We start from the raw sequence: 16,865 nt of genomic DNA, 5'->3' as shown, positions 1-16,865 counted from the left end.
ATGTGCACAAAATGAAATTTAATTTATATAAATAAATTGTTACGAGAACAGCCAGGCTTTCTGCCACGCTTTCTCGTGTCTTCTGGACCAAACTTCTGTATGCTCTGTTTGGAGGGCAGAGGATAGCAGCTGGTCTCGTACCAGACGAGCAAGAGAGTAAGACTGTCAGGAAGCATGGGAATTCCCAGTTGTGAAGCATCAGCAGGTGCCATATGCTTTTCTAAATGTCTCACGCACCTCTACTTCCCACCAGGGTAGGATAGCCTTTATTATCCCCCACTTTACAGATGAGGAAACAACCTCGTACAGGCCATCACCTACCCAAAGACATCAAGGTAATTCACGGCAAAGCTGTATTTAAATGAAGATTTTATCAGATGCCAGACAACCATTTAGATTTCAAGGCCCGGCTGTGGAGCCAGAGGCCCGGGTCCAAATTCTGGTTTGCTCCTTCACTCTGAGTTGCCAAACCCTTCTCTTCTCAGTTTCCCCATTTGTAAAAGTCATGATAATGATAATAGAGATAATTTACCTCACATGGCTATTGGGAGGATTAAATAATTTAATACACGGAAAGCACTTAGAAGAGTGACCGACATGTGGTAGGAACAACAAAATGACTTTTTTTTTTTTGTTTTGGTCAGATGGCAAACTTGATGTCAATTCTAATTGTGTTAATGAAGAGCAGCCAGAGGCCGAAACGGGAACTTCCCAAGAGGATTGTAACCCCAAAGAGTCTGTAGAAGGGGAGGAAGAACGTCCTCAGAGTGAAGTTGGGTTGGAAGGCTTGCAGGATGCTCCTGCAGGTCCACAGGCATCTGAGGAGTAAAAGCCAGAGCCAGCACCAGTGTGGATGGTTCGTACCCTGGCAGGTAGCTGGAAATCTCATGCGACTGTATCCTCACTGCCTCGTGATACCTGCATGGCACCATGGCAGGATTCCATGTTTCCTAGAATAGACGCTTTCAAGCAAAGCTCTGTCTACCATGCCCTAATTTCCTCGTGCTCTCTGTTCTGTCATTGGACCGATACCACAAGGGAAAAATTTTTATTTCAAACTATAGAAGAAACATTTTTATTCCCTTTCTGAGGCCAGCTTCCCTGCAATTGTTCTCAAAGCAAAATACATCCCTTAAAGAAGAAATAAAATATAGGCTGTGGGGAACAAAGGACCCAGCAGAATAGGTGTAGGAGAGAGATTTTCAGGAAGGAAGGATTTTTTAGCCACTGAGACGGGTAGTTAGATGAATCATAATTTATATGCGAGTAAGATGAATATAAATAGCATTTACAATAGTGAAGCCCTGCTTATTAAGATGCAATGAAATGAAGAAAAGTTGTATGTTACAGGATCTGTCCCAGTTCAACCCATTGTAGTTTTATATAGGAATTATCCTGAGCAGTCTGAACTTTATATAGTTCCTGTGGTGACGTTGTATATACAGTATTTGTACCTTCAGAAATGTTAAATCTCCCAGAAGGAACGAAGGCATAGCCACAGTTATCTCAGCATGTGCTTTAAAAAGGATATTTCATGAAATGTTTGATTCAATAATGGCTAAACATAGTGTGTCCGCAGTTATGAAACTAATTCACGTGCCATATTCCACTTGAAAGGCTTTTATCTTCCCGTAAGCTTTTCATGTGGCTCTTCCTGTCCAGAAACTGATTTATAACTGTCACTTTTAGAATGTCCCGGCACCGGTTTTTAGCTTACACAGTACCGAAGCAGGCTAAGGTGTGATAGCCAAAGACAGTGCCGTGTTTCAGAGTTTCTTGTGATGATTGTAAAATAAATTGTGCCTACTGTATAACCAACTCTACACCTTGTTTCCTGGTTTATTGCTGTCAAGGGGTGGGAAATATTAAAGAAATAATAGAGGACTTAATTTTAGGAATTTCAGCAAATACTAGAGAACAACGTAATAAGTATTTTAATGTGCACAAATGCAAATCACAGTGACTAAAATTCCCACCTCACTTCACTGATCACATTCTTCTATCTTGCTGGTTCTCCTCTTACACCGAATGACTTTTCTCCCAGTCCCAGTACTACACCTGCACTCCCGCTACCATGCTGTTCCCGGAGGACTTCTTGGGGGCAAATTCAGTGTGAAGGGTTAACTGGTTGGGAATCAGGCAGACTGCACCTAAACTTGCCAGTCATGACAAGCCTCCCTTCCCTTGTCAAGGCACCTCGTCTGCGCACTGAGAAACATTCCGCTTTGACTCGTGCGATAGTCCTCCTAGGCTCTGTTCTCCCACCAATCTGTTTTATACCTGTGTTATCTGATTGTTTTTTCGTGTGTGTTGTCGCCATTTTGTGTTACCATTACGATGCCTGTCTTCGGATAACATGGAGGGTTGTGAAAAAGCAGGAGGAAATAGGAAAATCGAGAGATGTGGCGTTGTAGAGGTACCTTTTCCCTTCATTGAAGTGAATGCTAACATGAATCAACTCTAACACCGCTACAACCCCCAGTGGACAAAGAAGACTTCAGGTATAAGCCATGTCAACATGAAAATTTTCCATAGATGTGATTCAGGGAAGAGGTGGTCAGAAGATGGAGTTTAAGACACAATGGGGTTGGTTCTGATTATAATCCCTTCCTTTGTCATACTTCAATCTCAGAGTGATATTTCCAATTAAGATAGGTGGTCATCCAGTTCATTTTTTTTAAACCGTGTTGAATTACTTTTAATATGCTATCAAGAAACTTCTCAAACAAAAATATGACCTAAAGGATTAAGATAGTCTTATTATTCCAATATGTTTCATACCTAGAGCTGATGTAATAGAATATTGGTCAGCGGGTTTACTAGGAAACTGGATTTTGCTTTTTGATTCAATAGGTGATAACAGTAGTTAACACTGAAAGTTACTCTATCCCTGAAGTTATCGTTTTTAATCTTTATAACAAGCCTGTAAATTAGACTTTATAACAAGCCTGTAAATTAGACTTTATTTTAAGCCCCATAGCACAGACAAGGAAGAGGTCAATTAACTTATCCAAAAGAACAGAGCTGGAACTCATCCAGGTCTCCAGTTCTGACCACTCCATTATATACTTTTACTATGTTACCTTTGCTGTAGTATCTCTGCAGATATAAGATAATAGAGCTCTGAAGGCAGGCCATTATTTTATAGGATTTAATGAATATTTTCCAGGATCTTTAAAACATGACTGATTTTAGTCATCTATCACGTACATGGGTTTACTTGAATTTTAATATTACTGGGTACTGAACTTCATAGAAATTCTTCAAGTAGATATTCCTTTTTTTTTTTTTCCTAAGTAGGTATTCTTGCAGTGTTTTTATCTTCTCAGGATCCCATCTCACCTGCATCTGAAGCCAATGAGTGCCCTTCTTGAGTGGGAGCTTGTACATCTTCCAATCCAGGTGTTTTTATGGTTGCTACTGGTAGCCGTGACCTGCTTCTTTGACCACACCCAGGCCAATCAGAGCACTTCCTAGAGGTTTTACATTCCTGAAGCTGAAGAGGGGAGGCTTTTTTGTGTGTTTTGTTTCTCTCTTACAACAGTGATTAAATACAGGGATTCAATTCCAGAGCTGTGCTGACATGTGGAGGCACCTGAGAGAATACAGCTATTGAACACACCCAAGCAGGCAAGGGATAGAGGGAGGGAATGCTGTTTGAGCTGTTGAATCCACTGAGTTCTGGCAGTCTACACTGGGCTTACATGGTTTGGTTACATGAGCAAATTTCCCATTTGGATATCTATAATTTAAAACCAAAGAATTCTTACTAATACATTTGTGACAAGTGGAAGACAAATGAGACCAAATTTTTAAAGTTAAGTGCATATAAATAGAGCTAAAAGGAAAATGAAGTCATATAACTTAAAATTTTGAAATTTATATGCTCTTAGAACATACAATAGCAGTTCAAGGTTTTTGATTTTTGTTTTTTGTTTTCTTAACAGTTCAAGTTTGGAATTAAATCATGGTTATCATTTTGGTTGGAAAGGAAACCACCAATGCAAGGTGTTTTTCTTTATGAATGTTTTTTCTAGGAAAACTCATTTGCTTGAAATTGTATAGAAATTAGTGCATATTTATATAAATTGTGATAATACTAAAGCATTATTTACATAGATAAAAAGCAATATCTTAATTTAGTAAAAAACAAATTTCTTCTTCTCATAATTCCTTCAGCAGATAAATAGGAGATTTCTTTTCCTCTAAAAGGTAATTCTGGCCTAGTTTATAGGGCTGTTTTTTGGAATCCTTTAAGGACTTTCATGAATACATGAAGGCATCTTTTGAATAAAAGCCAAATCATAATTTGTCTAGAATGAATCAGGTAGCTACATAACTGACCAATTCAAGGCAATGTATCTAGATAATTCATAAACTAATATGGAACCACTTAATTCCAGGATGATTTGACATGGGTAAGATTTAAATGTGAAAAAAAATGATCATTCTCTGAAAAAAACCATGAGAAAATTCTTAATGACTTTGCCTGGAAGGAGGCCTTCGTAAATAGGATCCTAAACCCAGAAGCCATAAAAGGAAACAAATACAGCTACACTTAAAACATAACCTGAACACTTCTGCCTCTGGAGAGGTAGAGTAGACATACTTTTCTCTATTCCTTCTGCTAAGTAAAACTAAAATCCCTAGATATGATACATCAAACATAAATAAGAAGACTTCTCCATAAGGTGGAGAAAGAAGGCAGACTGGCTGGGGACCTCAAGAGCCAGGCAGTGACATTCAGTTTGTTCTCTTGAGATTTTTTTTTTTTTTTTTTTTTTTTTGCCTCATATATCCCAGTTTTGATGCTGAAGAAGCTGGCAACATGGAAATACCAACACTAAAAATAAAAAGTCCCTAAAAAGGCCTACTGGCCTGCCTTGTAGATTTGTGACTCAAGACTGCAACATCAACTCATTCTTGAATTTCTAGTCTACCTAGGCCTGCCCTACAAATTTTGGATTTGTCAGCTCCTAAAATGGCATGAACCAAGTCCTTGAATCTCTCTCTCTCTCTCCCCCCTTCTCTCTCTCTCTCTCTCTCTCTCTCTCTCTCTCTCTCTCTCACAATATATATATAGGATATATATAGGATATAGATATATATAGGATATATATACATACAGTTTCTGTGGAAAGTTTCTTTGGAGAGCCCTAATGCACCAGGTGTCTTACTTTGGGCAGTTATATAACAAATAACCTGTATATAACATGTATATAACAATAAACATGTATATTTCTCACAGTTCTGGAGGCCGGAAGAGATCAGAGTGCCAGCATGGTCAAGTTTTTGGTGAGTACCCTCTTCCTGGTCTACAGAGGGCCATCTTCTTACTCTGTCCTCACATGGTGGAGATAGGGTAGCCAGCTCTCTGTCCTCTTAAAAGGGCACTAGTCCCCTTCATGAGGGCTCTACTCTCATGACCAAACTACCTCCCAAAGGCCCCATCTCCAGATACCATCATGTTGAGGGGTAGGTTTCAATATACAAATTGGGGGGGGGGGGGAGGAGGTGGGGACACATTCACTCTGACATCAGATAGAGTTCATAAAGGACACAGCTGCTCCGGGGATAAGAATAACCATTAGATCAAGCACTGACTTTGAGAAAGCTACTCTACCTAACACCTTACATCCATTTATGTAACTTAATACTTGAGATTTAATGAGTTAACTATGATTACCATTTTAAATAAGAGGAAATGAAAGCTTACAGAAGTTAGCTAACTTGTCCAAATGACGACTAGTAAGTGGAAGAGCTAAACTGGGTCTGATTCCAGAGCTGCAGCTTTTAGCCGCTTCCCTATCTACATCTATATAATATTTTCTCTTTCCTGGTCATGAGAGCTCCTGACGGATCCTAATATACTTTTGACCCACATCAGCTTGCATGTTCTCTTTTGCTTAAAACAAAGAATTTAATACCCTCTCAACTATGTGTTCCATTTTGATAGAGTTTTAGGTTACCTCAGTAAGGATCATGTCTTTTATTTTGTGTTTCTGCCTAAATGGTGTTTTATTACAGTCACATCCATTCAGTAGCCCTTCATTACTGAATAAAAAACATTGAGGAGTGCATTTTAAAGCAAATCTTTTTCTTCATACAAATGAGACATCTTTCCATTAGTTCCTTAAAAAGGAGATTAAGTAAAATTTGCTAGCCATATTCTTGTAATTGGAATAATTTTTTCATCCTTTTCAGTTGCTTGCAGGATTAAAAATAAAATATCAGGCTCCATATTTTTTTTTACAATTCTTTCAGTAGTTAACCTGGAGATTACAATATCTCATCTTAAAGTTACTGCAATCTATTCAAAATTAATACTGCTTATGCAGTTTATGGGCCAGCTTAAATCGGATCCCAAATGTACCATTTTCATCATGAAATAGGTTGCTGTTCTGCCTGCTCAACATTATTGCTTAGTGGGTCTGATAGTGCTCCACTTCTGATGAGTAACGTTAGTCAGAGTTGCCTGATGTTCTTTGATCAGATTCTTAGTACTAGGATGGATGCAGTAGCATGCCTAAAACTGCTATTTGAACAATTACTAGCTCTCTGCTGAAGGTGGTATGGCCTTATTCAAGAACCTTTTGAGGCTGCACTGTGACTTTCTTAGAGTTTGCCAGACTTCACAAATCATCCTTACCTATCATAAATACTTTCAGCACCATGGATTATACCAAGTTATTCTGTTACCTGTTGCTGTATCAAGGACGCTTAAATTACACTGAAATCGATCAGCTGGAAGCATTAATAATCATTATCTCATATAGTTTCTGTAGGCCGGAAACCCAGGAGCAGCTTAACTGAGTGGTTCTGGCTTGGGGTTTCTCAGGAGGGTGTGGTGCAGCTCTTGGCCAGGGCTGCAGTCATCTGAAGGTTTAATTAGATCTGGGGAATCTGCTCTCAGGATGGCTCTTTCTTATGGTTGTTGACAATAGGCCTCAGTCTCTCACTGGCTTTTTGAAGTTGACCTCAGTTCCTCACCATTGAGCCTCTCCAGAGGATTGTGTAAGTGTCCTCATGACGTGGTAGCTGGCTTCTTGCAGAAGTGATCCAGGAGAGACAACAAGAGAACATTTCAGCTCTTACCACAACCAAATCTTGTAAGCCATGCACTATAACTTTTGTCTTGCACCACTCGTCTACATCAGTGCCCAAATCTCTGGTTTTTCTTTCCCCCAAGTATAACCCTCTGCCAAGGATCATGGCTGAATTTTCAGATTCTGGCTTTGTACAGAATCCTAAGTGCCCACAGGGGAAAGGAGGTTACAGATTCTCAAGGACGGTTCACTATTCCCGCTAGGGCTTTTGTCCCTTGCCTATTTTGATTTCAGCCCCACCTATAGTGTCCCACTGTGGTGGTGTCTCAGCACCACCAGATAGGAGGAAATGTCACTCTGCTCTTTGTAAGCTTTGATCTAGCTCTTTAGCTTAGCTGGGGAAAATCAGCAATGCATTTTGTCTCTCAGTACCAGGCAACTGCTAAAAGCTTTTCTGGTTCCTCTTTCCTCCAGCAGCAGGCTTCAGGATAGGCAAAGTTCAGACCACTAGTCCACACGCAGAACTGGCAAATGCCTTCAAAGGTGAGATAAAACGACAATAGACTGGATAAATAAATTGTGGTATGATCATACAATGGAATGCCGTACAGCAATGAGAATGATAGGGCTGTTGCCTCATGGGTGAATTTTACAGTATTGAGTAAGGGAAGCCAGACACAAAGTAATTCAACTTTTGTGATTCCATTTATATGCCTTTCAAAGACACACACAATTAATTTATGGTTTAGAAATCATAACAGTGGCTAGGTAATAGGTAATAAGAGTGGTAACAGACTGAGGAGGCACTTCACATGCTGGTGATAGTCTATTTCTTGTTCTAGGACTGCTGTTACCCGAACATGTTCATGTTTTGAAAACTGTTGAGCTGAACATTTAATGATTTGTGTACATTTCCATATACATGTATTACTTCAGCAAAAATTTAAAATGTGTAGGAATTGTATTGTTGGTGTTTCTGTTTACATTTACATATTTCAAATAATATACTAATTATACAATATACTTAATCACAGAGAAGTTTAATGAAGAACTGGAAACCACTAGGCTTTCTACAGATACCAGGGTTTATCTCAGTGTAATGGTGAGCATTTGAGCAGATTCTGTGCCTTTCTCATCAAGGTATTTTTCCTCTCGTGTTGGAACTGTGTCCCAGTTGAGGGAGGTAATAGCCATAGCTGATCTCTTCATGGACCTTACAAATACAGCATCTTCTGGGTCATCAAACACAGTTCTGCAAAAATGGCAGTAATGTCAGACAAAAAAGTCATTAAGCCAAAGTGAAATTTTGATTTAAACAAATAAATGAAATCTTGCCATTTGCAAGAACATGGATGGAACTAGAATGTATTACGCTAAGTGAAATGTTAGTTCAAGAAAGACAAATACAGAATTTCACTCATATGTGGAGTTTAAGAAACAAAACATGAACATAGGGGAAGGGAAGGAAAAATAAGATAAAAACTGACAGGGAGGCAAACCATAAGGGACTCTTAACTATAGAGAACAAACTGAGGGTCGTTGGAGAGAAGTCGGGTGGGGAGATGGGCTAAATGGGCATTAAGGAGGGCATTTGTTGGGATGAGCACTGGGTGTTATATGTAAATGATGAATCAGCAAATTCTACTCTGAAACCATTATTATACTATACGTTAACTAACTTGGATTTAAATTAAAAAATAAATAAGGAAACAACCCTCCCCCCCCCCCCAATAAATGCCATATTTTTCTGTGTTATTGGTAGCATAGTACCACTAACAACTCTTGGCTTCTACTGATAAATGACTTTCAGACTAAGGAATGATATTTTTATTGTATATATTGTTTATTTTTAAAATACAGTTTTTAAATATATTTGGGATTGGCTGTTCCACATTCATATGTTCATGATTTAAAACCAGTGTTAAATGAGATTATTAAACTATTTGTAGATGTCATATGCTTATTAGTATCTTAACTACATTTTATTAGAAAGTTGCTATTTCTCTACATTATGCTATATTTTATTATTTTTTAAATTTTTTGTTAAAAATTTTTTTTTTATTATTTTTGAGAGAGTGAGGGGGAAAGGTGTAGAGGGGAGGGGGGGAAGAAGAGGGTCCAAAGTGGGCTCTGTGCTGACAGCAGAGAGCCCAGCATGGGGCTTGAACTCACGTACTGTGAGATCATGACCTGAACCGAAGCTGGATTCTTAACTGACTGAGCCACCCAGCTGCCCGTACATTATGCTATATTTTATAAGTGTTCTTGGCAATAATATTTTTCAATCCTGAATCCAAAGGAAAAAAAAATGCCTAAGTGTAAAATTTAAAAAGAATTAATGACTTTAAAATTCATCAATGTTCTTGAATTTGAAATGTTTTTCATAGTTTAATAAAGTATTTACTTTTGAAAATATAAATTCCCATGAATATAAAATGTTAATCTACATATCTGCTTTCACTGAACATATTTAGAGGAACATTAAACATTTGTAATTTTCTAATAATTCTTAGGTTTTATTTTTTATGCACCAAATCAGCTTTTCATTTATTTCTGGTTATAATAATAATATTAAAAACCTAAATATGTAAAATATGAATAAATAGCTTGAACTTATTTATCACAGAAAGACAGAAGTTTTTCTCATCTATTGAAGAGTTAGTCGTTTTTTAACTCATTAAAATCTATTTGGGAAATGAAGATAATTTAAAGTCAATACAATTATGAAATAATTTGATAATAAAAGTAAAGTTAAAAAAATCACTTACTTGTCTACATTATTCGCAAATGAAAAATCTATAAAAAAAATACATTTCTAAGTTAGTATTTTCCAAATAATTATTCAGCTTTTTAAAACAGTAAAACCGTGCTATAAAGGAAAAGTCTGGAGCACAACTCTCTGATTTTTGAATGACCATTTAGATAAATAATTCAATCCATCAAAAATGCCTTGACGCTTAAGCTCAAATTGAACTTTTCTCTTAGTTATAGTGCCTTAGGTTTGCCTTAGGTTTGAAGCAAGTTCTTTAATTCAATACAGTTCTCAAAACTCTGAGAACAGAATGCTTAATCAATTAAGTTACTAGTGGAATCCAAGTGGGGATTTTTGTAATTATGATATTGAGTCTCATGTGCAGAAAGTGATCCTTTTTCTCAGATAGACACATGAATCTATAAATGGACTACCAGACCAAATGAGGAGAACTGTTTAGGGCAGTTTAAACCTTTTGAATTCTTGGCATTAACTTCAAAGAAATAGAATAAACAAATCCTAGATCACAAGAGTCTCCATCTTCCCTAGCTTTGGAGCTCAAAGGCTAGTCCACAAAGCCGGGATTTCTTATGGTATCTTCCAGAGACTGTCATTGCTTTGTTCATTCCTCTCCAGAGGCCTGGTGCCAGGCCAGACATGGAATGTACCAGCACCTGTTGGGCCACCAAAGCCCACAATACCACAAGCAGCAGGGAGCACATAGCCCCTGCCTTAGAGGAGTTCATGGAATTGTTCCCTTCACAAATGGCTGACCATTCCATTTCTGATTTCCCCAGTCTCTCTTGCTGCATTTTTTTAAGAATTTACATTTTACTTACTTACTTATTTATTTATTTATTTATTTATTTATTTGTTTATTTATTTATAAGTAATCTCTATACCCATCATGGGGCTAAAACTCACGACCCTGTGATCAAGAGTCCTGTGACTGAGCCAGCCAGGCACCCCTTCTATATGTTTTAATTATAAAATGCTCATTTTGCTGATAATGAATATAAACTAGAAAATAGTAGAAAGTGAAATCTCCATTTGATCTTTCTCATTCCTCTTACCAGAGGGATCACTATTAAGAGTTTTGTGTGTAGATTTCCAGCCTCCTATGTGCATACACATGTGTACTCACATATGTGAACTCAGTTCCAATTTTGTCATACTCTGCATTTTATTAGTCCATGATGTATTTTTCTTATACTCAATACCCCATGGAATAATTCTAAAGTGCAATGGTTCATGTTGTAGGAATGTTCCATCACTTAATATTCTTCTATGAAGGACCATTCGGTGTTTTCATTATTTTTTCTTTTACTTAGAATGTTTCATTGAGCAGTTTTATACATAAATCTTTGTTGTTATGTGCAAATACTTTTGCAAAAGAGGCTTCAAATTTAAATGCTGTTTTGAATGGTTTGCACATTTTATATGTTGGTGGATGCTGCCATATGGCTAAGAAGGTTAAACTAGTTTACACTCCCACCAATAATTTATAAGTTGTGCTTTTTTCTCCCTTAATCTTTACTAACCTTCTCAGCGTTTGCATATCTGCAGGACGAAATTGATATCTCATTGTTTTATTTTCCATTTATTTGCTCACTAGTAAGGCTGATTATGACACATCACATTTATTTCCTTCTCTAAATGTCTTGTTCATAGCTTTTGTCACTTTTTTTTTAAATTTGGAGTTTACAAATTGATTTATAGGAACCCTTTAATATAATAGGAATTAGCTTTTGCCTATTGTATATATTGCAAAGATTTTCTTTTAATTTTGTTCCTATATCATATAATGGTTGTCATTTTTATGTAGTTTAAATCTGTCAACTTTTCATTTTTATGGCCCTGAGTTTTGTGCAAAGCTTTGATTGTACTTCGTCTCCTTGGGATTATAAAAGTTTTTCTTTTTTCCCCCATGTACTTTTCAATTCATTTATATTTAGATATTTAATCTCTCTGGAATTTATTTTTCCTTATGATGTCTCCCGAAGAAAGTGGTTTTTGTTTATTTCTTTGGCGCAGAACTGCTCCGTGGCACAACTCCAGTGTCCCCCAGTCATGGCTTCCAAAACCTGCTCTGCTGACTGTTGATTTTTGCCTTCACAAATTCTTCTGACTCTGCGGTTTTCTCGTTGCCAACCAATCTCGAGTTCTCACATTGACCCCTGGTACCTCTCTGAGGCTTCCTGCACAAATAGCACTTGGCATTTGCTTTCCTGGATGTGCCTCATGTCGTTGCTTCTCAGAGTCAGAGATGTTTTTAAGGCCTGGATTCCCAAGGCTTCGATCCCCCAGCTCAAAAGTTTTAATTTTTACTTTTGTCTGGATTCTGGCCTCCCTGTCTTATATCTGGATTCACCCACTCTGCTGAACTATCCATTTGCTAAATAGTCTACATGAATTTTGTTGTTGTTGTTGTTTTCTTCTTCTCTCTTCCTGAGTAACACGCCTCAGCTGCTAGGCCTAGGCTCTGGGACATCATCCTCAGCTTGGTCTTAGCCCTGCAGTTCCATCTTGTTTGGGGGAGAAGAGCAAATACAGAAATCCAGCAGTTCTACTTAGACCACTACTAGTCATTTAAAAATGTTGGGGCGCCTGGGTGGCTCAGTCGGTTAAGCGTCCGACTTCGGCTCAGGTCATGATCTCGAGGTCCGTGAGTTCGAGCCCTGCGTCGGGCTCTGTGCTGACAGCCCGGAGCCTGGAGCCTGTTTCAGATTCTGTATCTCCCTCTCTCTGACCCTCCCCCATTCATGCTCTGTCTCTCTCTGTCTCAAAAATAAATAAAGGTTAAAAAAAAAAATTAAAAAAGTTATTGATATTTTCATTTATTTTAATCTCCCTTAATGTCTATCCCTATTTGGGTAGTTGGTGGGAAATCCCCCAATGTCTACTTCCTTAAAGCCGTATAAAAGCCCATAGCATTTTGATTCTGAAGTTATTGGTTATCCTGCAATAAGCATGATAATTAATGGAAATCGGTGCATGTCTTTTACCCGTTTTACAAGGATGGATACGTGGCATGTGAAGAAACTACAAGTTGACCTTACTTCTCAAGCTGTTAGAATATAATTGGTTTCTTTCCCAGTATAAGGTTAAAGATAATGAAATCAAAACGTGGTGTTAAAATTACCTTATGAACAATTTTAAGTATGGTTTCTTCCCAGTTAAAGGATTCAGAGTCCTAAATGTGCATGTCACAGCAAGATGAGATTTATATAAAAACAAATATAGAAACTATAAAACTGTAAGACATATTTTAAAAAACTTACATAGTGGGTTTTATTAGTTTCATTGTACATGTTCAGTTATTAAGATAAGCTAAAGTAAGCCAGGCTAAATATTGGGCTAAAAATACTATTTAGTTGCTCTGATATATTGGCGTTTTGTAGGAAATGAGTAGATTAGGGCCATCCTAAGTTTTAGGAGGGCTATAGGTAACATAGCTATGAATTCAGAAGAACAACTCTCAGGTGCAGTGAAACACTCTCCGTATTCTTTCTTCCTCTGATTTCGTTTTTGGAGGTTTAATATGAAAAGTAATGAAGAGAATAATAAAAGGATAATAGTTTTTTTTCTGCAATCTCGTTGCACTAAAGAAAGGTAAAGCGCTAAAGGTAGTGTTCAACCGTCTTCCTCATACTTGTAATAACAGTAGCGCTGAAAAACAGATGGAATGGCTTACATTGTTTTTAAGAGTGTGTTACCTATTTTTAAGAGTGGAGATTTTCTATCCAGAGATTCACTTCCTGCCATAGCATGGCTCACTTGCACTAATCTGATAACATTCAGTTTGTGTATCTTACATGAAGTGAAAGAAAAACCTAGGAGGAGACTAATAGAACAGTTCAGTTTTTATCACGTCCTTCATATGTCAGATAGGGTGGTGGCAGTGTGTGTATATAATGAGTGTGTGTATAAGAGTCATGACAGCCAGAGGAAGATATTGTCTGTCCCTAGTTTTAAAAATCAGAAAGCTGAAACAAGTTAGGGTCAAGATTAATAAAACTTCTACTTACTAGCACAGCTGGTATTCAAACCTAGGGGGAATCTGATCCCAAAGCTTGTGTTCTTGCCTCTATGCTAGTTGTTCTCTAACTGGGGTGTATATCAGAGTCACCTGAAAGGCTTGTTAAAACAGCTTTCTGGGTCCCATCTTTGAGTTTCTAATTTAGTCGATCTCTTTTGGGACAAGAATTTGCATTGGTCGCAAGTTCTTATGCGATGTTGCTGTTACTGGTTTAGGAACCACACTTTGAGAACCACTGCTCTACACTCTACTGCATCCAGAACATGTCCTATGGACATTTCTTCCATTCTCTGGGACATACAGTGGGTAAAGGGACAAGTTTAATGACATCTTGTGGAAACAGTCATACAAATTGATGCATTCTACAATTTAACTGGCCTGGTCCCTAAAAGAGTCGTGGAAACAAATTGCAAAATTTTTAAATTTAAAAAGAGTAAAGGTCCATAACAACCACATGTTGTTAGGAAATTTAATTGGATTCTGGTTTGAAAGAGCAGCTATAGCAGCCATCTTGGAACAACTGGGAACATTTGAATATGTATTATTATGTATTAAATAGTATGAGTACACTCATAGTTTTTTAGGTATGATAATGTCATTGGGGCTATATAGAAGAATGCCCTTATTTTTAAACTTAGAGGCTAAATTATTTAGAACTGAAGAGTCGTGATACCTGTTACTGAAACATCTAAATGGTTCAGTGGTATTTTGAGGTTTTCCAGTTAACATGGAGATTGGGGATGGCCAATCAGATGTAAGTAGAAGCTTCTGAGGAGGTCGTTCTTGAATAAAAAGGCAAAGCCTCATTTATGAAGGGTGGTGAATATGACAGAATATTAACAATTATTGAATATGTAAGTGACATTCTTTCAACTTTTCCTATGTTTTGAAATTTTCACATTAAAAAGTTGAGAGGAAAATCTTAATTTTGCCATTCTTTTCCTCTTGCTCATTTAAAAAAATGTTTTATTTTTGATAGCGCGTGCAAGCATGAGTGGGGGAGGGGGGGAGAGAGAGAGAGAGGGAGACAGAGGATCTGAGGCCAGCTCCGTGCTGACAGAAGAGAGATGGATGCAGGGGTCGAACCAGGGAACTGTGAGATCATGACCTGAGTTGAAGTTGGATGCTTAGCTGACTGAGCCACCCAGGTACCCCTCTTGCTCATTTTTTACTAGCTTAGCTAGTTGTAGAATTTTTGATTGACAATTACTTTTCCTCAGCTTTTTAAAAGCATTGGATCTGGGGCACCTGGGTGGCTCAGTCAGTTAAGCATGTGACTTCGGCTCAGGTCATGATCTCGTGGTCCATGAGTTCGAGCCCCGTGTTGGGCTCTGTGCTGACCTCAGAGCCTGGAGCCTGCTTGGGATTCTGACTCCCTCGCTCTCGGCCCCTCCCCCGCTCATGGTCTGTCACTCTCTGACTCTTAAAAATAAATAAACATTAAAAAAAAATTTTTTTTAAAGGCATTGGATCACTTTCTTCTGACTTCCATAATTGCAGTTGGAAAGTTTATTGTGAATCTATAACTTATTATGTTATAGGTAATCTACAATTTTCAGTCTATTTTTAGATCATTTTGCCTTTGGTGTGGATTTTTGACATTGTTATATGTTATTTATGTCTTTGGATTAATTTTCTGTGATAAATCTAAAGGTTCATATCATTTGTCAAATTTGGAAAATCCTCAGTTGTTATCACCTCAAACATCAACTTATGCCCAATTTCTCTACTGTTTTCCTTCAGGATTACTAAACTGATGCTGGACCTTCTGTTTCTAATGTCTCCTTGTCTCAACAGCTAATTAATATTTTCTATCTCTTGCTTTCTCTATACTACATTCTGGGTAGTTTCTTCAAAATCTTTTTCCATTTTAATATTTTTTTCCTTCATTTCTAGAAATTTTTTTTTTTTTTTTTTTTTGCTTGTGGTTTTGCAAATCTATGTCATCTCTTTGGCACAGTGTCATGAGTAAAAGGGTTTTGTCTTTGCATCTTTTTTGTACCTCCTTGTGAGGCCTGGCTGTATAGCAGTCACCTTGTAACCATAAATCACACTATGAATAGAACAAAAGATAGATGTATTCTTAAATACTGATATCATTGAACTTTGCACTAACCCTGAACACCCTCCCTTTGTACTATTTGCTATGTGAGAAAAATCTCTATTTCCTTAAGTCAGTGAAGTTGGATTGCTGTTACATGTAAGAAATTAAATTCTAACTAACGAAACATCACTGAAAATATTCAAATTCTACTTGTGTATAATGAGTGTGTGTATATGAATCCAACCTAAATAGTAACAGTGATTACTTCTGGGTGAAGGAATTGTAGATGATCTTTATTTCTTCTTAATATTTTTGCCATATTATCAACAACTTATAGCTTTAATTGGTGAAATTGTCCAGTGATAGTGGTAATAATAATAAACAAAGCTTATTTACTGAGCCTTTTATAGTCACTAGATACTAAAGGAAGAATTTCAAGGTAATATCTCATTATTATCACATTACCTCATTTAATTTAATATACATAAACAGATAAAATTGCATATCACTTTAATTGGACTAATAAAATTGGAGAATATTTATTCACCATGTAGGGGCTTAGCTTATTGCCAATTGCAGCCATTATTATTATAATCAAAGTAACCAAAAGTCTGAGGAATTTTAATTTCATTTTTCTTCTGGTTTCAAAATACCTGGAGGTATTCTCTGAGCTGGTTTTTGCTTAAACGGTGATCTAGGATTCCAGGAGGCATCTACTTTTCCTCTGAATGCTATTGATTGAACAATATGAGCCTTTTTGTGATTAAAAATGGTGATCATTGATCTTCTTTCCTTCTCTGTAACTTCTGACAAATGCAAATAGTAATGTTAACTTCGTAGCATTATAGAGAAGCAGAGAGATTCAGAAGATAATTGAACACTTGGAAAAATGTGTTTATCTGAACTATGTCATATGTGAACATCCTGTCAGAACTGCGAAGGGCTATCACAGTTATTTCCTTGGAGGTAAAAGAGGCCCCCTAA

The 16,865-nt window shown here is 37.2% G+C and overlaps 2 protein-coding genes across 9 annotated transcripts in view; one reads left to right on the top strand and one right to left on the bottom strand.

Moving 5' to 3' along the window:
• ANKMY2 (ankyrin repeat and MYND domain containing 2) overlaps positions 1-1,823 on the top strand; it is a 37,494-nt gene extending 35,671 nt beyond the window's left edge. For all 3 annotated transcript variants that reach the window (XM_060632602.3, XM_060632603.3, XM_078441644.2), the window contains one exon: positions 645-1,823. In XM_060632602.3, coding sequence (XP_060488585.1) covers positions 645-829 — 185 coding nt within the window. In that variant the 3' untranslated portion in view covers positions 830-1,823. The remainder of the gene's footprint in view (positions 1-644) is intronic.
• Positions 1,824-8,067: 6,244 nt separating this feature from the next.
• The window catches only part of LRRC72 (leucine rich repeat containing 72), a 42,072-nt gene continuing 33,274 nt past the window's right edge, over positions 8,068-16,865 (bottom strand). For 5 of the 6 annotated variants that reach the window (XM_060632606.2, XM_060632609.2, XM_060632607.2 and 2 more), the window contains 3 exons: positions 16,535-16,687; positions 9,815-9,842; positions 8,068-8,298 (listed from right to left, as the gene is read on the bottom strand). In XM_060632606.2, the coding sequence (XP_060488589.1) occupies positions 8,133-8,298; positions 9,815-9,842; positions 16,535-16,687 (347 nt within the window). In that variant the 3' untranslated portion in view covers positions 8,068-8,132. Of the gene's footprint in view, positions 8,299-9,814; positions 9,843-14,510; positions 14,620-16,534; positions 16,688-16,865 lie in introns of all 6 variants that reach the window. The other variant, XM_060632608.2, reaches the window with a different exon arrangement.

This window comes from Panthera onca, chromosome A2 (assembly GCF_046562875.1).
Source record: "Panthera onca isolate mPanOnc1 chromosome A2, mPanOnc1 haplotype 2, whole genome shotgun sequence".
NCBI lineage: Eukaryota > Metazoa > Chordata > Mammalia > Carnivora > Felidae > Panthera > Panthera onca.
The sequence above is the reverse complement of the archived record's forward strand: the minus strand, read 5'-3'. Positions and strand labels throughout refer to the sequence as shown.